The sequence below is a fragment of the Coregonus clupeaformis genome, chromosome 26 (genome assembly GCF_020615455.1).
Source record: "Coregonus clupeaformis isolate EN_2021a chromosome 26, ASM2061545v1, whole genome shotgun sequence".
Lineage (NCBI taxonomy): Eukaryota > Metazoa > Chordata > Actinopteri > Salmoniformes > Salmonidae > Coregonus > Coregonus clupeaformis.
In genome coordinates this window covers 20423819-20445359 of record NC_059217.1, presented here as the reverse complement: position 1 = coordinate 20445359, position 21541 = coordinate 20423819, and the positions used below count along the sequence as shown (strand labels likewise).

General features: G+C 47.2%; 1 protein-coding gene across 1 annotated transcript; it reads left to right on the top strand.

Moving 5' to 3' along the window:
* Positions 1-313: 313 nt before the first annotated feature.
* LOC121540308 (uncharacterized protein C1orf21 homolog) lies at positions 314-19782 on the top strand. Its single transcript, XM_041849083.2, has 6 exons — positions 314-410; positions 8637-8766; positions 13907-13992; positions 17234-17304; positions 17866-17926; positions 18203-19782. Exons 2-6 carry the CDS (start codon positions 8676-8678, stop codon positions 18248-18250), a joined length of 357 nt encoding a protein of 118 aa, XP_041705017.1. The 5' UTR covers positions 314-410; positions 8637-8675; the 3' UTR covers positions 18251-19782.
* The last annotated feature ends 1759 nt before the right edge of the window (positions 19783-21541 follow it).

Genomic DNA, 21541 nt, shown 5'->3' with positions numbered 1-21541 from the left:
CCATGATCTTGGTCAATTTTGAGAAACAAGATTTTTTAAAATGTACCTGTCAATCTGTCATTTCCCAGAAAAGTAGTCCCTCTCACATGCCACTGCTTGCTTCTGTTGTCAAAGTAATGTTTTTTTTGTTGCCACTAATAAAAATTATTTTGAGTTCACAAAAAATAGCTGCTATATTCTTATTGCCAACAAATAACCCGAATACTTAACGTTACAGTAAAGTCCTCAGCAAGATGGCTGCATTACTGCGCGAAATAGTGGCAACCTGGTAAAATGACGCAGGCCAAAGTTTACGTTCAATGTGGTGGTAATACGGTTCTCAGCCACACTCCACAGCGCCAGCTCCCGCCCGACTATCCGCGTGAAGCTCGGCGAATCTAAAGTGGACCGAGCGGAACCGGTTCAGTAAAGTAAGTATCTAGCTACATAAAAAAAATACTCGCTATTAGTTTTAACACGTTATTAGCTGAGTATGATTTACATATGATTTATTTATATCGTAGCCTTCTCTTTTGTTGTTGTTTCCTGAGTCGGGCTGTGATTGCCCGGCGCTTTCCTTCCTGTGTCTTTGGTTCGGCTCTCGGACATGTATGTGTTCACTACATGCGTCAGGAGTGTACTCAAGGAGAAAATAGTGAAAATGGAGTAGTAGCTGTGTTTTGGTTACCGTTTCGCATACCGTTCGATCTCAATGCTTTTACCAACATTTCATTTTTTAAATCCTCGAGGCGCTGCCCCCCTTGCCCTGTCGCTTTCTCTCTCTCTCTCCTCCCTCTCGTCTGTAAGGCCGTCTGTTTCTGGACTAAAAGCAACAAAAACAGAGAGAACACCTGGGCTGGTATAAAGACAAACACCTTTGTGTAGTATCTATTCTAGTATGTGTCTCTGTGTGTTCACACGTAGAGCCGCTACTCTCTCCCTTTCCCTGCGGGAAACAATGCGCCCAGTGTCTCCCTGCAGCGCAGCTGGACACAGCTCTATGCCCCGCCAAGCCAGACCTGGGTTGCCCGCTCTGCTGTCACTTGGTTCGTTCTTAATTCACACACATGACTTGTGTCGAGATCTTACGATTCCTCTGAGAGACTGAACGGTGACTCTCAACAGGGTGAATTGGGAGTTATTGCTCATGTCCAATTTGGCTCGAAATGCTCTTCTGTCTGTCTGTGGCTACATGACAGTGGCTATCATATCTCGTCCTCGAGACAGCTACAGCTCAATATTCTCTGGCCACTGATGTGCTTTTATTGGGCAACGTAGGATAATTTTCAGTGTTTACGTTACATCAACATCTCCATAAGGATATAGTCTTCTGTTTAACAATAACATAACAGTAGTCTGTGCACCTGTTATACTGATTTGCTGGTCAGTCGCGGGATGCAATCCCCTGCTGCTGGTCCACTGCAATAGCTGGATCAATGCACATGCATAAATATGGGTGTATTTGAGTAATTGCTTAGCCACTATATCAGGCAAGCAGAACTCTTATACATTGGGTAATATACTCCTCTGAACTCTGTTGTGATTGGATGACCAGCCTGCCCTCTTCCCTCCTCTATTCTACATTTATGTCTGTCTTTATCCGTCTGTCTCCCCCTCTATCATCTATGAATGCGATGTGTATGATTCGCAGCTCCCATATGGCTTTTGTTCCAGCGGCGAAAAAAGACCGCGCATAGCTTGCTCTGAAGTCAGCGTCTCCCAGGCAGCGCGCCAGAGAGAGATCGATCTATTATTAGCTGTCCAGTCCTCGCTCATCTGCCCATCTCTCTGCCTCTCAATCTCTCCATTTGTGCTCTCTCACTCTATCCTCTCACTGTCTCTGGCTCTCAGGTCGTGATTTTGGCCTGTCTTTGGCAGAGAGGGAGTGCAACCCTAATTAAGATTGATATGATGCAATGTCAACGTGACATCACTCTGAGGAGGAGGCTGGGTTTCCATAGTTACTGGGAGGCCTGTGTGTGTGATGGTGTGGGGGGGACTGTGTGTTATTTTGGGGGTTGTGTGTGTGTGTGTGTGTGTCCTGACTGCATGTATGTTAGTACCATTGCACATGCTGAGTGTGGTGGTCGGTCCCTGCTCATTGGCATTGCTGAGTGGCGTTAGGTGTCAGGTGAGGTGTTTTGCAGTGTATAAACCACAAGGCCAGCACAACCTGATCCCTCTAGGCACTGCAGAACACCTCACCAAAGCTCAGGTACTGCAGGCTGCATGATGCACATTGCTGTGTGTGTGTGTTTCTCTCCCCCACTCTTAGTCCGTGTCTACATAGTGTGTACTGTATACAGAGTCCAGTGAACCAGTGGTACATATGGACAGACCAGGGTATGTTACTTCGTTTTGGACAGAGGGACTTGGCATGTGTTGCTTGCTGCTGTTGCTGTAGCAGGAGACCAGCAGTGCAGAGAGTGGTGCTAGAGGCGTTGCATTGGATTCCCAGAACAGCAGATGGGTGTTGCTCTGTTGAAGGCCAGATAACCTGGACCACACTCAAAGATATGGATCTCAGAGTACAACCAGATAAGAGAACACAGAACACAGCACTGTACAGTGAGAGGTGGAAAAAGTCTGTACTCGTTTGCATTGCAAGGCAGTGAAAAGATCTTCTCACCGAATGAATTCTGACCAGGATTTTGCATTGCCATTTAGAGACATGATTCTGCTCGTTTGTACTCATGTTCCAACTCTGTTCCATTATTCAGGTTTTCTACTCTGCAAATGAGGTCCTCATCATAACAATACAAACCCAACCTGGTCAGTCACACACAGGAAACGGCTTCACCAATTATCCTACTGCAGAGACGCAATTAGATCCAGATTGAAATATATCTGATGCAGTGGTAATGATTGCTAATGAATATTCATGGTCGTACTGTATTTGTCCGCCAACACTTGTCAGAGTGATTCATATGGAGCAGCAGATGGCGAGATGGGGAACAACAGGCCTGGTTGACCTGAGCTCTGCTGTTTGTTGAGCTGGGAGGGCATGTCTGAGAGGGAGCAGGGAGGAGGTCTAGAGAAGGTGATAACATGGTGAATGAGTAAAGAAAGACACACAGAGATACTACTGTACCAGGACACTGATACAGTCTGACACACAGGCCAGGCCACTGTGATAATACTTCAATAAATACGGTCAGGAGTGTTATCCTGACCATGTGACATGAGGAGGGGAAAAACCCTGGGTCCTACTATAAAACTCCTGGCCCTAATCCTAAACACTGCCCTGTGGGAACATCTGTGGAATAGTGGAGGCTGAAGCAACTACCAATGCTGTATGGTTTTCTCTGTCATTGTGGTTCTCCTAGTTTTCCCTTTTATGAACCTCTGTCTTATGAAAACCTCTGTCATATTTCGTATGGCTCCCTGGGGCTGTGGCTGAACACTAGGTTAAATTAATCTGAACTTTAAAGGGATACTTTTGGATTTTGGCAATGAGGCCCTTTATCTACTTCCCCAGAGTGGATACCATTTTTATGTCTCTTGAGTCCAGTATGAAGGAAGTTAGAGGTAGTTTTGCAAGCCAATGCTAGCTAGCATTAGCACAATGACTGGAAGTCTATGGTTATCTGCTAGCAATGGTATCCACAAGTTTATCTGACTCTGGGGAAGTAGATAAAGGGCCTCATTGCCAAAATTCCGAAGTATCCCTTTAACTCAACATTCGGGTTCAATTACTCTTCTGATTAATGAGGTAAGTAACAGTGGCCCTCTGAGCTCTACTCATTCACACTTCCCTCTCTCGCTCGTTCCTTCTTTCTGTCTTTCCTTCTCTCTCCCTCTCTGTCTTGCCCTAAGCCACAGAGGAGAGACAGAACAGGAAATCTAGTGAGCCATGCAGACATCAAATTTTCAACTCAGTTGGCTTATTGGCCTGACAAAAAACATAGTCCTGTCCTGATGCCAATGTATACGGAACAACGATACATCTGTATCTGCCTGACTCTGACTATCTCTATGCCTCAGTGTCTCTCTCTCACTGTCTCTATCTGCCCATCTCTCCATCTCATTGTCACATGACAGAGTTCTCCCAAACAGAGGAGCTGTTATTTGTACATCCTCCTCCCTTCCCCCCAGCCACTTGTACCCACTACAATGGAGGGAGAGTGGAAAGAGGTACTCACCGCAGAACACAAGAGAATGGAGACATGCACAAGAAACAGTAACACCACACTCAGGACAGGTCTTCCTTGTCGGAGTGTAAGAGGCTACAAGCGCACGCTTGTGTGTGTGTTGGCACGGCTTGCCGGCTTGTCAGGCTGATGTAGTGTTTAAACTGGGACAAGGAAGAGAGAAGAGGTACAGGGGTTGCTGCTGGCTAGTGTAAATATTATGGTGCTTTGGCTTGAGTGTCCTGTTATGTCAGAGAGATACACAATGCAGGGTCTATCAGTCTCAGCCCTTGTCCAATCACTGGCTCTGTCACTGTCATGGCTGACGATGGGCCTCAGAGACCTGACCTTTGAACCCGACTCTGAGGCCCTGGAAGGCTCTGCTAGCCCTCCCTCCCTTTTCTCCTTCCCTTTCCAGGATAGGTGGGCCCACAGCCAGTTTTTCAGGCCCTGTGGTGGCTCAGACAGCTTCTGGCACAGCAGTGTGTTTGAGAAGGTTCACACACTACTGAGCCTGTGTGTGTGTCTTAGAACATGGTGGACACACTATGGAGCTTGTTTGCGCGTGTGTTTACGCAAGCACACTTATCCCCCTCAGTGTTCTCTGAGTTCAACTACTCAGACCTGCAGGTGAGTGTGTATGTGTGTGGGGTAAAATGCTGAAACGTGGCTTGCAGCCTTTTGCTGATCCTTGAGTAAATAAGTATCTATGATGTAAGCAGTCTAATAGTATTTTTTAATGTACAGTAGCTGTAGACTTTTAGTATAATGTAGGGATAAGCCTAACGGCAGAATACTTGGAGTGGGTTTGTTAGTTAGGCCTGTCTCTGCCCATGCACCTTGGCATAGATTCTAAAAGAGTCTGAAACTCTATTGGAGGGATGTGACACCATTCTTCCACAAGAAATTCCATCATTTGGTGTTTTGTTGATGGTGGTGGAAAACGCTGTCTCAGGCACCGCTCCAGAATCTCCCATAAGTGTTCAATTGAGTTGAGATCTGGTGACTGAGACAGACACACCCTTTAAACCCCCCTATGCCCCTTTGAGACACCTCTTTCAAAGTCACTGAGATCTCTTCTTCTAGACATGGTAGCCAAATTAATGGGCAACATCTTTATACATCAGCCTAATCATGATGTGATGTTAATTGTTTAATTAACTCAGGAACCACACCTGTGTAGAAGCAACTGCTTTCAATATACTTTGTATCCCTCATTTACTCAAGTGTTTCCATTATTTTGGCAGTTACCTGAATCTGTGTATTGATATCATTGGATGAGTGTGTGTGTGTATATGAAGGCAGTGTGTGCGAGTTTGTCTGTGTGAGTGCTGGATCCGGTTGGTGTCAGGGTCTTAACTGGCAGCGTAAGCTTGTCCCATTGACACACTTCCACATCTGTTCCTAGCTGACAGGCCTGCATTGTCCACATGCCATCTGTGCTAACTCAACGCTCTCTGCTTTAACACACAGCCCAAACACCATTAACACTGACCTGGCTAGGATTCTACACAGAAGACGGAGAGATTCCTAACTAGACATCCATTAATTCAACTGGAATTTTCAAAAAATTATCCCATAGGATTCAGTCAGGAGGGGAGCTAGAGAGGTTCTCACTCACTCACTCGCTCACTCAGCATTTTACCCCACACACACACCCTGTGCCCAGCCAGACTCCATGGTCTGAGTCATAGTTGAGTTGCTCCAGTTCTGACACAAACAGGCAGTGCCTAAGCAGCCTGGGCTGCAGGGGAAGGCCTCACCGTCAGGCCACAGATAACTCTGTCGGACACCGACCCATCCTCTGTAGTCAGGCAGGATTGGGCTGTTCTGGCCTGATCGGTCTGAACTCCTGCCAAAGAGAGCCATGCATGCATGTGTGTGCGTGCATAGCCAGCCCCCAGAAGAATCTCTTCACACTCTCTGGACCTTTAAGAAAGACCTGTGTAAGCTTGCCTCAGGAGATTCATGTTATTTAGCCAAGAAAGCTGTGAAAGACACACACAAGATGGCGAGATGGCACCGACAGATAGGGCAACTCTGCTTCTAGCTCCTAAGCAACTTTGCAGTATTTTGAATTTTTTGTGTGTTATTTCTTATATTATTAGACCAGAAATGTGTTGATGTTATTACATACAGCCGGAAATAACTTTTGGATATCAGAGCAGCGGTAATTCATCAGCATTACGACAAGGAATATGACTTTCCCGAATTGGATCCTTTGTTCGTACCCCCCAGGGCAATTGAACTGATTCCAGAGGCTGATCCAAAACACCGCCGGCAGAGAAGAGGTATTCGGAGTGGACTTCTAGTCCGACTCAGGAGGCGTGCACACCATCCACCGCTTCCGAGTATACTACTCGAAAATGTTCAGTCTCTGGATAATAAAGTAGACGAGCTCAGAGGGCGAGGATCTCCTTCCAGAGAGACATCAGGGATTGTAACATACTCTGTTTCACGGAAACATGGCTCTCTCTGGATATACTGTCTTCGTCAATACAGCCAGCTGGGTTCTCAGTACATCGCGCAGACAGGAATAAAGAACTCTCTGGGAAGTAGAAATGCGGGGGTGTATGTTTCATGATTAAGTACTCATGGTGTGATTGTGATAACATACAGAAACTCAAGTCCTTTTGTTCACCCGACCTAGAATACCTCACAATCAAATGTCGACCGTATTACCTCCCAAGATAATTCTCTTCGGTTATAGTCACAGCTGTGTATATTCCCCCTCAAGCCGATACCACGACGGCCCTCAAAGAACTACACTGGACTTTATGCAAACTGGAAACCACATATCCTGAGGCCGCATTTATTGTAGCTGGGGATTTTCACAAAGCAAATTTTTAGGAAAACGCTACCGAAGTTCTACCAACACATTGACTCGCTCTGAGAAAACATTGGACCACTGCTACTCAGCTTTTTGAAATGCCTACAAGGCCTTCCCCCGCACTCCCTTCAGCAAATCTGATCACGACTCCATTTTGCTCCTCCCTTCCTATAGGCAGAAAAACAGGAAGTACCCGTGCTAAGGACTATTCAACGCTGGTCTGACCAATCGTAATCCATGCTTCAAGATTGTTTTGATCACGCGGACTGGGATATGTTCCGGGTAGCCTCTGAGAATAATATTGATGAATACATGGATACGGTGACTGAGTTCATCAGGAAGTGTATAGGAGATGTTCTACCCACTGTGACTATTAAAACCTACCCAAACCAGAAACCGTGGATAGATGGCAGCATTCGCGCAAAACTGAAAGTGCGAACCACCGCATTTAACCATGGCAAGGTGACTGTGAATATGGCCGAATACAAACAGTGTAGTTGTTCCCTCCGTAAGGCAATCAAACAGGCAAAACGTCAGTACAGAGACAAAGGGGAGTCGCAATTCAACGGCTCAGACACGAGACGTATGTGGCAGGGTCTACAGACAATCACGGACTACAAAGGGAAAACCAGCCACGTCACGGACACCGTCGTCTTGCTTCCAGACAAGCTAAACACCTTCTTCGCCCGCTTTCAGGATAATACAGTGCCACCGACGCGGCCCGCTACCAAGGACTGTGGACTCTCCTTCTCCGTGGCTGACGTGAGTAAGACATTTTAGCGTGTTAACCCTTGCAGGGCTGCCGGCCCAGACGGCATCCCTAGCCGCGTCCTCAGAGCATGCGCAGTTCAGCTGGCTGGAGTGTTTACGGACATATTCAATCTCTCCCTATCCCAGTCTGCTGTCACCACTTGCTTCAAAGCACACCTGTTGCTTTGTGCAGTGGCCAGCCAGCTCAGAGGGAGGCTGGGTCTGAAGTAAACACTGACCTCCTGTCAACTTCAAACAAGGGGAGGAAAACAGAGGAGGAAAAGGAGTGTCGGCAGCCTGTTGATGCTCTGGAACATTTCTCTCTACTCATCTACCCTCTGTCCTCATTGCTCTCGCTCCCTTTTACTCTACCTCTCCTTCAACCTGTTTCTCTCTGAACCCCTCTCCCTCCTTCTCTTTTATTTCTCTATGTACCTCCTGTCTCTGTCCCCCTCTCTCTGTTTCTCTCTCGCTCTCTCTTTCCATCTCTCTCTCTGTCTCAGCGACAGGGCTCAGGGCCTCTGTATTATTGGACTGCCAGTGGCTTGTTCTGAGTTGTGGGTGGTGTCTGAGGCTGATGCTGCCATGCTGTGTCTGTGATAGTGTATTGCGGTCTGTCAATCTGCCTGTGACAGGGTTTTCTTTTGTGCCTGTGACAACAATAGTGTGTGTGACTGACAGTCTGTGCTTGTGACAGTGTATCGCCTGCGACTGACAGTATGACGGTCTGATACTTTGTGCCTGTGACACTGTGTGCGTGACTGACACTCCTTCTCCACAGTGACAGGCTCAGAGGCTGCGATATTGTTGCTTTGTCCCAGTTGTCACTAAAATACAATGCATGTGTTAACCAATGTAGTTATCTCTCAATAGCTGCTATGGACTTTAACCGTATCTCTCTCTCCCTCCCTCTACCACCTCTCCCCTACCTTTCTCTTTATCTCCAGGTGAGAGTGCGATGAGGAGAGGAGCCAGAGAGTGAGGAGATGGGCTGCACCTCGGCTAAGCAGGTGTCGGCCGTGCCCAGCGATGAGGAGGGCCGGGGCAAGGCTTACAGCAACGGAGACCTCTTCTCCGGTCAGTACACACTATACACACACTCATATCATCTCCCTCTATTCTAACCCTGGCTACTTTCACCTGTAAAACATCCTCCCCACCTGAAGGCTATTCTATGGAAATATAATGACACACTATAGGATATCCTTCCTGTCCACTCCACACACACTAGCCTGCTGGCTATGTTACCTGTTATACCTCTCCTCTAGTCAAACTCTATACCCAATCTCTAGTCTACAAGGACATTATAATTAGCTATATATTTTATTAATCAATGCCAAGTTGCTGTCACGGGCTGAGGAGATTTTAGGGACTGTTTGTATCATGTTTCCCATTCTATTCCTCCTACCCTGTGTGAATACTAATTAGTGCAGTAGCCTCTAGGATTGCGGAGTGGTTTTGGTGTTGTGTGTCCTCTTAGTACTTACTGTTTTAGCGCTTGGACATGGAGAGAGAGAGGGTTGAGAAAGTGAATCTAGTTAACAGCATCAATTATAGCTGCTCGCTGGGCAGGCTAGGCTGGGTGCTGTGACTAGGGCTAGAGAGAAAGAGAGAGAGAGAGGATGAGGGATTAGCGACAGATTAAGAATTAGGAGCATCACGCTGGAATAACCACAAAGGAAATGGCAGCTGATGAGCCACAGGAGGCCTTGTTCTGTTCTCCCTCTGCTGTCTCGCCTTCTGACCCTCCCACTCTCCCTCACTCGCTCCTTCCCTCCCTCCCTCCCTCCCTCCTTCCCTCCCTCCCTCCCTCCCTCCCACTATCACTCCCTCCCTCGCTCTCTCCATCCCATCTTGTTGCTCTCCTCTTCTTTTAAGGAATGGCTGCATTGTGAGTCTTGATTGGAGGGGGAGAGGGAATGTTCCTTGAGAGAGGAGGATGACGTGGGTTAAAGATTCTCTCTTTTTCTCCTCCTTTTTTCATCTCCTCCTCCCTTTCCCTGCCAAGGCCTCAGTTTCTTGCCTTCCTTTCTCTCTCTCTCCGTATTAGACCATCTCTCCTTCCTTTCCACGTCCTTCCCAGCCACTTTGACGTCTCTCTCCCTTCCACTCCCCCCCCCCCTCCATCGCTCTTCCTCAGTGTGTGTTATGTGAATGGTCAGTGACAGCTCATCTGCTAGACTGCAGCCTGCCTCCTACTAGATGATGGTAGATGTTAAATGGGGCTGTGCTCTCGCTGCTGCACTAGGCACTAGTAGACAGTGGGCAGGGCATGGAGGGCACTGGATAGATGATTATATCAACTGCCTGTTCAATGTTGATGGTCACAGAGAAGGAGGGAGAGAACTGTTGACCTGGATACTGTCTGTGGATTACAGCCGACCGCCTGGCCACAGCACATTGATTCTCTCCCCCGCTCTCTTCTTTTTCTCTCCCACGTCCTTCTGCTCATCATCCCTTCTTCTTCCCAGTTCAGCTCATAGGGCTTCTATTGATAGAACAGGAGGCTTTGTGTGTCTGGTAAAATGAGCAACACTCATCTCAATCACAGTGATCTGATCCAACAGATTGTGTGCCAGTCAAAATGTCATTGTTCGAGCGCCTGGTGTGGGGGTGTGTGTGTGTGGCAGTTAGGAGTGTGGCGGTGGCGGCAGTCTCCTGCTTATGCTCCTTTACTACAATAACAGGAAAGGCTGAGCTCCCTTACACAAACACCAGGGGAGAAGACAGAAAGGCTGAGCTCCCTTACACAAACACCAGGGGAGAAGACAGAAAGGCTGAGCTCCCTTACACAAACACCAGGGGAGAAGACAGAAAGGCTGAGCTCCCTTACACAAACACCAGGGGAGAAGACAGAAAGGCTGAGCTCCCTTACACAAACACCAGGGGAGAAGACAGAAAATAGCAACACTTTCTGATTGCAGCCTGTTTGAAGTTGGTTTATAATCAGAGTAGGAGCATGGGTGTCTGCTACACCGGAGTGTGTTACCTTGTTTGTTGTAGCACATCAGTTGTTGTCTTGGTGCAGTTTTGCGATTTGATTTGTAGTTGTCCAGACTGTTGTGAGTGGGTGTATTGGTTGTATTGTAGTGTAAATATAGTCGCTATGTTGCTATTGTTGTATCGACATTCAGAACTGAAACTGAAATATGAAGCCTCACTACACTATGTATTTCAGAACGTATCTAACTGATTTTAGATTACATGTGAATAAAAAACATTATCTTTAGACTTGAGCTGTAATGTAATATGAGACAAATAATATTTCCCGCTATGAGATTAAATTAAGCCCCTTTCATTTCTAAACTGCTACGAAGATGGTGGCATATATACCTAGTGAGTTGGTTGACCAGGCCAGGCAGGCTGAGGGCAGGGCAGTATTAATGACCTCTGGTCTGACATCAGTATATTGTTATTTCACCAACCCAGGCAGGGCAGGGTCAATGTAAATGTCATATCTGCTGAGTCCTTTGGAGACAGTCAGGGCTGGAAGGGAGCCAGGCAGGAGGCTCTGACTGACAGACTGCAGAACGGGGAGAATGACACAGACTGCCCTGGCCACTCCACTTAGCCTGACTGTGCATGGAGTGCACTCAAATGGACACACACTCATGCTCAAATTGACTCAGACACACACACACACACACACTACTTCCAACTGACAGAGAGCGAGGATTCTCACAGAGATCTCCTAAAGGTCGACACAGGGTCCCAGCTCCTAATGAGAAAGATGTCCACATCAGAGAAACACTTTTTCATCATGACAAAGCAAGCAGCCCTGTCACCACAGTGGAAATGACTATCTCTCTTTAACCCCATCGTCTGTTAGTCAGTGCCAATGGAGACGCACACTGATACACATCCTCTCCAATATGGCCAAATGTATCCTGGTCCCAGATCTGTATGTGCTTTAGCCAACTGACTGTCATTATTATTATTGTCATGCCATACAAGCACATACATGTACAGATCTGGGACCAGGCTATGACAGATAGATCCATTGTATAGATCCATTTTTGTTTCCATGAAATATAGTAATTCTTCTTTGTCCTTTTATAGGCTCATCTTCAGTGTGGTTACGTGCCTTTTGATGTCTGCTCAGTGTTAGTCGTTTTTTCTCCTCTGTTACCTGCCTCTGTTACTAAGCCACAGTGACTGTTGGTTGGCTTCATTCAATGTGTGTTGCTTTAGGTGTGTGTGTGTGTGTCGGCGTGCGCAGACAGGCTGCTTTGCTCTGACATGTTTGCATTCCCCAGGCAGGCAGCTGTAGAGAAAACATTCCTCTCTCTCTATCTCTCCTCCCCCTCTCTATGTGGTAGGGCTTGCTAACTATCACAGATTACAAAGGGAAACCCAGCTGCGATCTGCCCGGTGACGCGAGCCTACCAGACGAGCTAAATGCCTTCTATGCTCGCTTCGAGGCAAGCAACACTGAACCATGCATGAGAGTACCAGCTGTTCCGAACGACTGTGCGATCACGCTCTCCGTAACCGATGTGAGTAAGACCTTTAAACAGGTTAACATTGTGGTAGGCCTGATCACCGACGACGATGAGACGGCCTATAGGGAGGAGGTCAGAGACCTGGCAGTGTGATGCCAGGACAACAACCTCTCCCTCAATGTTAGCAAGACAAAGGAGCTGATCGTGGACTACAGGAAACGGAGGGCAGAGCACACCCCCATTCACATCGACGGGGCTGAAGTGGAGCGGGTCGAGTGCTTCAAGTTCCTCTGTGTCCACATCAATAAGGATCTATCACGTTCAAAACACACCAACACAGTTGTGAAGAAGGCACGACAACGCCTCTTCCCCCTCAGGAGGCTGAAAAGATTTGGCATGGGCCCTCAGATCCTCAAAAGTTTCTACAGCTGCACCATTGAGAGCATCTTGACTGGCTGCATCACCTCTTGGTTTGGCAACTGCTTGGCATCTGACCGCAAGGCGCTACAGAGGGTAGGGCGTACAGCCCAGTACATCACTGGGGCCGAGCTCTCTGCCATCCAGGACTTCTATACCAGGCATTGTCAGAGAAAGGCCCTAAATATTGTCAAAGACTCCAGCCACCCAAGTCATAGACTATTCTCTCTGCTACCGCACGGCAAGCATTACCGATGCACCAAATCTGGAACCAACAGGACCCTGAACAGCTTCTACCCCAAGACTGCTAAATAGTTAGTCTGGGTAGCTATTTGTTTAACTATCTGCATTGACCCTTTTTGCACTATATATTTTTTACTCATCCCATACGCTGCTACTGTTTAATATCTGTCACTTTATTCCTAGTTACAGTGCCTTCGGAAAGTATTCAGACCCCTTGACCTTTTCCACATTTTGTTATGTTACAGCCTTATTCTAAAATTGATTAAATCGTTTTTTCCTCTCATTAATCTACACACAATACCCCATAATGACAAAACAAAAACAGGTTTTTAGACATTTTTGCTAATTTATTACAAATACAAAACTGTGTTTAATCTGATGTTGCTGTCTTGCACACACTGATGACGCACAGAGAGTGTGAGACAAACACACACATACAGGTGTCAGGAAGGATACTGCAACTGCATCTCAGAGGGACTGAAGCACAGAGACGGACGGAGAGGGGATAGAGTGAGTGAGACAGTGTGAGAAAGAAAGTAATGAGGTGAGAGGAAGAGGGGAATGGAGTGAGACGGTGAGAGGAAGAGGGGAATGGAGTGAGATGGTGAGGGAAATGGAGTGAGACGGTGAGAGGAAGAGGGGAATAGAGTGAGTGACAGAGAGAGGAAGAGGGGAATGGAGTGAGAGGAAGAGAGTGAGTGACACAGTGAGAGGAAGAGGAGTAGAACCGTATACTGGCTGCAGATGAAACATTTCAGATAGACTGACTGCACATGGCAGGTGCCTTTCCCTCCCTCCCGATCTCTCACTATCTGTCTGATATGAGTCCTTTTCAGAGAAAGGCAAAATACACTGAATAGAGCTGATAAGACCGGCCGTACAGTGTGGGTTTATTAGCGTGCAGTGTGTGTCAGTGTTGGTGTGTTTCGGTGGGTGTATGCTGCTTTATCAGAACCTGGGCAGCTACTCAGAAAATAAAGTTACCTGTTATGTTCTGTCTACTGTTGGGTGGGGTTCTCTCTATCAGTGTGTGTATTTTCAGTGCTACTGATATGCAGGAGTAGTTATTTAGTTGTGTAACTGTACTCTCTCTCTGTTTTTCTCTCTCCATACAGACGAGTACAAGATGAAGGGAGTGGAGGAGGTGAAGTACATGCGTGGAGAGGAAGACCGGGTGAACGCACGCAACCAGGAGAACCTGGTGAGAGGAGCCACGCACACGCACGTCTCTCTGACTGTCCATCAACATGCAACACACAGTCCTCTGACTGTCCATCAACATGCAACACACAGTCCTCTCTGACTGTCCATCAACATGCAACACACAGTCCTCTCTGACTGTCCATCAACATGCAACACACATTCCTCTCTGACTGTCCATCAACCTGCAACACACAGTCCTCTCTGACTGTCCATCAACATGCAACACACATCTCTCTGACTGTCCATCAACATGCAACACATGTCTCTGACTGTCCATCAACATGCAACACACGTCTCTTTGACTGTCCATCAACATGCAACACACGTCTCTCTGACTGTCCATCAACATGCAACACACAGTCCTCTCTGACTGTCCATCAACATGCAACACACAGTCCTCTCTGACTGTCCATCAACATGCAACACACGTCTCTCTGACTGTCCATCAACATGCAACACACGTCTCTCTGACTGTCCATCAACATGCAACACACAGTCCTCTCTGACTGTCCATCAACATGCAACACACAGTCCTCTCTGACTGTCCATCAACATGCAACACACAGTCCTCTCTGACTGTCCATCAACATGCAACACACAGTCCTCTCTGACTGTCCATCAACATGCAACACACAGTCCTCTCTGACTGTCCATCAACATGCAACACACAGTCCTCTTTGACTGTCCATCAACATGCAACACAGTCTTCGTTGACTGTCCATCAACATGCAACACACGTCTCTCTGACTGTCCATCAACATGCAACACACAGTCCTCTCTGACTGTCCATCAACATGCAACACACATTCCTCTCTGACTGTCCATCAACCTGCAACACACAGTCCTCTCTGACTGTCCATCAACATGCAACACACATCTCTCTGACTGTCCATCAACATGCAATACACAGTCCTCTCTGACTGTCCATCAACATGCAACACACAGTCCTCTCTGACTGTCCATCAACATGCAACACACAGTCCTCTCTGACTGTCCATCAACATGCAACACACAGTCCTCTTTGACTGTCCATCAACATGCAACACACAGTCCTCTTTGACTGTCCATCAACATGCAACACACAGTCCTCTTTGACTGTCCATCAACATGCAACACACGTCTCTCTGACTGTCCATCAACATGCAACACACAGTCCTCTCTGACTGTCCATCAACATGCAACACACAGTCCTCTCTGACTGTCCATCAACATGCAACACACAGTCCTCTCTGACTGTCCATCAACATGCAACACACAGTCCTCTCTGACTGTCCATCAACATGCAACACACAGTCCTCTTTGACTGTCCATCAACATGCAACACAGTCTTCTTTGACTGTCCATCAACATGCAACACACGTCTCTCTGACTGTCCATCAACATGCAACACACAGTCCTCTTTGACTGTCCATCAACATGCAACACACGTCTCTCTGACTGTCCATCAACATGCAACACACAGTCCTCTTTGACTGTCCATCAACATGCAACACACAGTCCTCTTTGACTGTCCATCAACATGCAACACACGTCTCTCTGACTGTCCATCAACATGCAACACACAGTCCTCTTTGACTGTCCATCAACATGCAACACACGTCTCTCTGACTGTCCATCAACATGCAACACACGTCTCTCTGACTGTCCATCAACATGCAACATACAGTCCTCTCTGACTGTCCATCAACATGCAACACACAGTCCTCTTTGACTGTCCATCAACATGCAACACAGTCTTCTTTGACTGTCCATCAACATGCAACACACGTCTCTCTGACTCTCCATCAACATGCAACACACGTCTCTCTGACTGTCCATCAACATGCAACACACAGTCCTCTCTGAATGTCCATCAACATGCAACACACAGTCCTCTTTGACTGTCCATCAACATGCAACACAGTCTTCTTTGACTGTCCATCAACATGCAACACACGTCTCTCTGACTGTCCATCAACATGCAACACACAGTCCTCTCTGACTGTCCATCAACATGCAACACACAGTCCTCTTTGACTGTCCATCAACATGCAACACACAGTCCTCTTTGACTGTCCATCAACATGCAACACACAGTCCTCTTTGACTGTCCATCAACATGCAACACACGTCTTTCTGACTGTCCATCAACATGCAACACACAGTCCTCTCTGACTGTCCATCAACATGCAACAAACGTTTCTCTGACTGTCCATCAACACACATACATACATACATACGCTACACAAATGCAAACACACACACAGCCGTGGTGCCTCCTGAGCAGGTAGAGACAGCGTGGTGGCGTGTATGGAATGTGGGAGTTTCATAAGGTTGTTTTGACCCCTTCCTTCATGGTCCAATATCTATTATTTAGTCTTTCCTACTAACACTGTAAAATAACCAGAAAAGTGCACACCCTTTTGGATGAAGTAACAATTGAAGGAAAGGAAAGGAATCAAAACTCAAAAGAGAAATGAAAGTCATACCCTACTATTGATTGTCATTGCATTGTGTCTTTATTCCACCATTGTTGTGACTGTGCTGCCGTCGTCATAGTGGCATTAGTTTCAACATATGCCACAGCTGGCTTAAAACATGCAGCAGAACAAATAACCTCATTTTCAGAAGTGACTTTTTTTTTATGTGAAGGCTTAATGAAACGTACTCACAGGCAACCGTTTCTCACAGACGCACATTTAATCCTGCAGTCAAAGTGCACACACACAAACAGATTTATGTGTGATGCTGCATATCCATGAAATGCCTGTAGTTAGCCTGCGCAGTAGCAGAGAGATCTAAAGGCTGAGAGGACAGCTCATAGTTTAGAACATGCTAAGCCCTTGGCATCCTTTTCCTCCAGAGCACAGCCAGCACCTCTAATGATCCAGACCAGTGAGGAAGTCTTTCCCTTTGTCAGTCCCCCTGGCCTACCAGCCTCCGAGCCTCCCTGCCAGCATGCCTTGGTCCAGGCCAGAGCAGACCAGGCTCTCCTGTACAGGGCCTAACTCTACATGGCTCAGTCACAGGCAGCGTCTCTCTTCCCAGCTCCATGGCCCCAGCAGCAGGGGTAGGCAGCCTCTCTATTCCCAGCCTTAGGGCCACAGCTGGGCCAGGCAACTCTTCCTTAGGGCCCAGGCAGGCAGGGGGCAGGTAGCTATTCTCTCCCCAGCCTCTAACCTACTACATGGGTTCCGGAGGGGGGGGGGTAGGAACTGTGAGCTGATGTGTGTGTGTGTGTGTGTGTGTGTGTATTTCAGGAGAAAAGCTCTGTACATTACAGGGGCAAACAGCAGAAAGAAGGATCTGGAGCCAATGCCAACAGGACAAAGTGAGTCATAGTGTGTGTGTGTGTGTGTGTGTGTGTGTTATAACGCTGTATGTGTATACGTACACACGTTATCACCTAGTCATCGTATTACTTAACAATCATTGCAGTGATTTTATACAGTATGTATTCATAAATGCTATCAGGCAGTGTGATTTATTATCCTTGTAGTGTAGCTGAGTGGTTAGTGTCTTTTGTTTCCAGCCGTGTAATGGGGCTCTATTTTCTGTTTGGTGACATTGTGTGTGGATTAACATATTGGGTGCTGTATCAGTATTTAGTTTGTCTTTGGATTATAGACTCCGGAGTGAGCTCTCCATAAAATGATTATTCAAATTCCTCCACAACCACAAAGGCTCTCGCAGAAGCAGGGGTTTAGAACTGTTTGTGTCTCTCTCCTGTGTGGGGGGTGTAATGGAAAATTCTAGTGGTGTGTTTGTTGCCTCCTGTTTCCTCCCCCTCTAACTTCCTCATTCATTCTCTTTCTCACTACCTCTCTCTCTCTCGTTCTCACTTGTTTTCTCTCGCTCTCGCTCTTTCTCATTCTCTCCCTTTCCTTCACAGCATCCACACATCAGAGAGCCAGCAGGAGTTCTTCAGGATGCTGGATGAGAAGATTGAGAAGGTGGGTGAGGGGGGGGGGGGCTGGGCAGCAGGGCCTGAACATTTAAAGAGAGTCTCCTGTGGGATTGGGGGCTGCTATAGGCCGGATCTGACTAGCAGGAAATACTTCAACTTGAGCTACATCCAGATTGGGCCTTTAAAAGACACTACATTATTCCTATCCACTTCATCCCTGTCTTCTCTATCCACTCCATCTCTCCTACGTGATGCGATCTGTCCTCCCTCTATCAGCCCTCTCTTCTCTTGGTCTCATCCCTCATCTGTGGTGTGTCCACAGGGACAGGACTACTGTTCGGAGGAGGAAGAGGCGGAGGACGGGACATAGCACACAGGCCCCCGACTCAATCCCCTACAGAGAGCCTCCCAGAGTGTGTATGGGTGCATGTGAGAGAATCAGTGTTTGTATGTTGTGTGTGTGTGTGTGTATGTATGTTTGACTGCCTTGTGATTCTGTATGTGTTGGACGTGAGCTTGTGTTTTTTGCGTGTGTGAGAGCGAGAGAGAGAGAGAGAGAGAGAATGCTATCCTCAAAGACTGTTGCCTCCATCTTGGCCCTCGTCACATTGGGTCCCTTAGTAGATTGCTGGAGGGAGAGACGAACGAGGAGACAGAAATGTGGACTCACTACAGCCAGGCCAGTGTGCCTGCTCCCCTGCAGGACTATGGAGAGATACTACCCCACCCCTCTACCCCAACTACCACCCCAGTGAACTGTACTGTGGTCCCTGGTCCAGCTCTGTGTATACCACCCCCTCGTGACTCGTCGTTGGCATCGCAGTCTCGGGAGACCATAGATTTCTTGTGCCTGGGGGTTAGGTCATAGTGCAGTGTCTGCTGTGGCTGTGAAGTCCACCCTCCTGGTTTCCACCCTCCATGGCCCTGGCTGTTGTGCTTCGTCTGCGAGGAGCAGAGATGTGGATGGAGATAGCGGGGGGGGGGCACTTCCATATCCCCCACCAGCCCTCGTCACAGAACTGAGGCTCACTGCTGGAGTGGGCCAGACAGAGGACGAGAGGGAGGGAGAAGAGAAAAATCATGATATTTTAATAAGAGAAAGAAGGGGGAGAGAGTGGGTTATTCTGACGCTCTGAACTCCTGCCTTTTGAAGGACCTTTTTTTATTCTGTTCATCCAGTTCAGTTCTTTTAATTTAATTTGAATGTTTTTTTTTTTTTATATGCCTTCTATCATAATGCATCACCTCCCGCAGGCTACAGCTCTATGTGCCAGAGCTCCTGGGTCTCTACACAACCTGTCCTCTTAAATATACCCTCAACACTACTATACCAGACCCTGGCTTTGTGAGACTAAACACACACTCCACACACACTCAACCTCATATTCATAGATGCAGACACACAAATACGCACTCATATATTCACACACACACACACATTTGTACAGACAAAAGCAGCTAGACACAAACACACAGAGATGCCATTGTATTGCTGTCATTTCGTTAGCCGAGTGTTATGTAAGTATGTTAATAGGCTGTGGTGTTGAGGGGTTTGGGTGAATGTAGGAACCAGCAGCCGTGGGTTGTTTGGTTTCTGCTGCTGGACTTATTAATGTGCACCTGCAGTGTTCATTACCCTTTCCTCTGCATTGGTAGCTCAGTCGCCGCTTCTCTTCAACTCAGCAGTATTGGCAGAGTAGAGTGACCCTCTGTTGACACACACACACACACACACAGCCTTTCATGGACTGAGAAGTGAGTTGAAAGGAAAATATGTATGGTTGCCTGGGAGACACAGCCCTGATCATGCTTATGTCATCATCATTACTGGATTCTTTCTTTTTCATTTGATTTTTCAATAATTTTTGTTTTTCTATTAAAAATAAAAACACAGGAGCTGTTCATCTTCTGTGTGTCTCTCTGTGTTTCAGTCTGTGTGTCTCTCTGTGTTTCAGTCTGTGTGTCTCTCTGTGTTTCAGTCTGTGTGTCTCTCTGTGTTTCAGTCTGTGTGTCTCTCTGTGTTTCAGTCTGTGTGTCTCTCTGTGTTTCAGTCTGTGTGTCTCTCTGTGTTTCAGTCTGTGTGTGTCTCTGCGTTTGTCTGTGTGTCTCTCTGTGTTTCTGTCTGTGTGTCTCTCTGTGTTTCTGTCTGTGTGACTCAGAAGTGGTGTGTTGTTAACAGTTTCAGTAAGGAAAGTCCAGTCATGCTGACATCACCGTTGGATTGAAAAGTCAGTTGATTTTCCTCTGGTAATGGTCCCAAAGCCATGTTGCAGTTTCTACAAACAGAGAAAGACCACTTCTGGTCAAGACTGATGCTTTGCGCAGTCTGGTGGTAGAATATCAGAACTGCACCTGAGGCGTCATTAATTACAAACAGCCTATTCAGTGTGAGACAGATGGACATAGTGGATATGTGTTAAAGGATATGCAGGAGGAAGTTTGACATTATGAAATGCATTCTCACAACTATCGATAGCTAATATGTTAAAGATCTGAGATCTCTGTTTGCCTTGAGTCATTAGTGTGGTCACTGGGATGGATGTGGATTTCTATTTAGAAACCAGTACATAGTAGTCAGGTTTATTGTGCTACTGTACCTCCCAAGGGGCTGGAGCGGAACATACACGCACAGTCTCTCTCTCTCTCTCTCACAGGGGCACATGAGGTTATAATCAGCAGCCACTGTACAGCAGCACAGAGAGAGGAAAAAGTCCCAGTGGGCCTAGTTCTCACAGCCAGTCAATCTCTCCCACCAAGAGAGAAAGAAAGAGAGATGGATGTTGCCCGTTAACCTCAGACAGGAATATGGGCAAGACAATGTTCTTTCCACTATGAGGTAAGGGCCCAATAAACCCCTCCCTCCCCTTGTGAGTGTGCTCTCATTAGGGTACAGCATGTTCTAGCAGTCTGGCTGAGAGAGGTTTAAGGCCCACTTTGCAGTGTGTTGCACACCTCACACAAACACACACAGTTCCTGGAGGTTTATCACGTGGAACTGTGTATGACCAGTGTGTGGACGAGGGGCTACTGGTTCTGTGTGTGTGTGTCTCACTGTGAGATCCCAGGGGAAGTGAGTGATAGAGCAGTGCTTGGAGTGGGGAGGTGCCCAGTGGTCCTCTGTAGCTCAATTGGTAGAGCATGGCGCTTGTAACGGGACCACCCATACGTAAAAAATGTATGCACACATGACTGTAAGTCGCTTTGGATAAAAGCGTCTGCTAAATGGCATATTATATGATTGCCCTTATTGGCTGGTCTCTCTGTGAGACTCTAGCTCTCTGCCAGCATGATTTCACTCAGCTATTACTGTTAACTCAATCCAGCAGCTTCTAGTTATCTGCCTCTCTCCATCTCTCTCCTATTACCCATCTAATACACCCACCAGGCAGCTCTTAGTACCTGGCTCTAGCTCCACTGCAGTAGCTGCCTCTCCAACTGTCTCCCTATTTCTATATACAGCCTTGAGATGCTGCTCCATATGCACTGGATTACTCAGGCAGACAACCTTCAGATCCGAGGAGTCACAGCTACTGATACACTATAATGGATTGAAATGCGCTCTGTGAATGCAAATGCCTCTCCAAGTGCTCCAAGCTCTTTACATGGGAATTCTGAGAACTCCCGGATGTGGCCGTAGCATTCTACTGGGAATAATGCCTGT

Excerpts from the sequence above, each read along its gene's own strand:
- LOC121540308 (XM_041849083.2), top strand. The coding sequence starts at position 8,676 with ATGGGCTGCACCTCGGCTAAGCAGGTGTCGGCCGTGCCCAGCGATGAG. Across the intron at positions 13,993-17,233 it reads CACGCAACCAGGAGAACCTG|GAGAAAAGCTCTGTACATTA; the intron begins GTGAGAGGAGCC and ends TGTGTATTTCAG. Across the intron at positions 17,305-17,865 it reads GCCAATGCCAACAGGACAAA|CATCCACACATCAGAGAGCC; the intron begins GTGAGTCATAGT and ends TTTCCTTCACAG.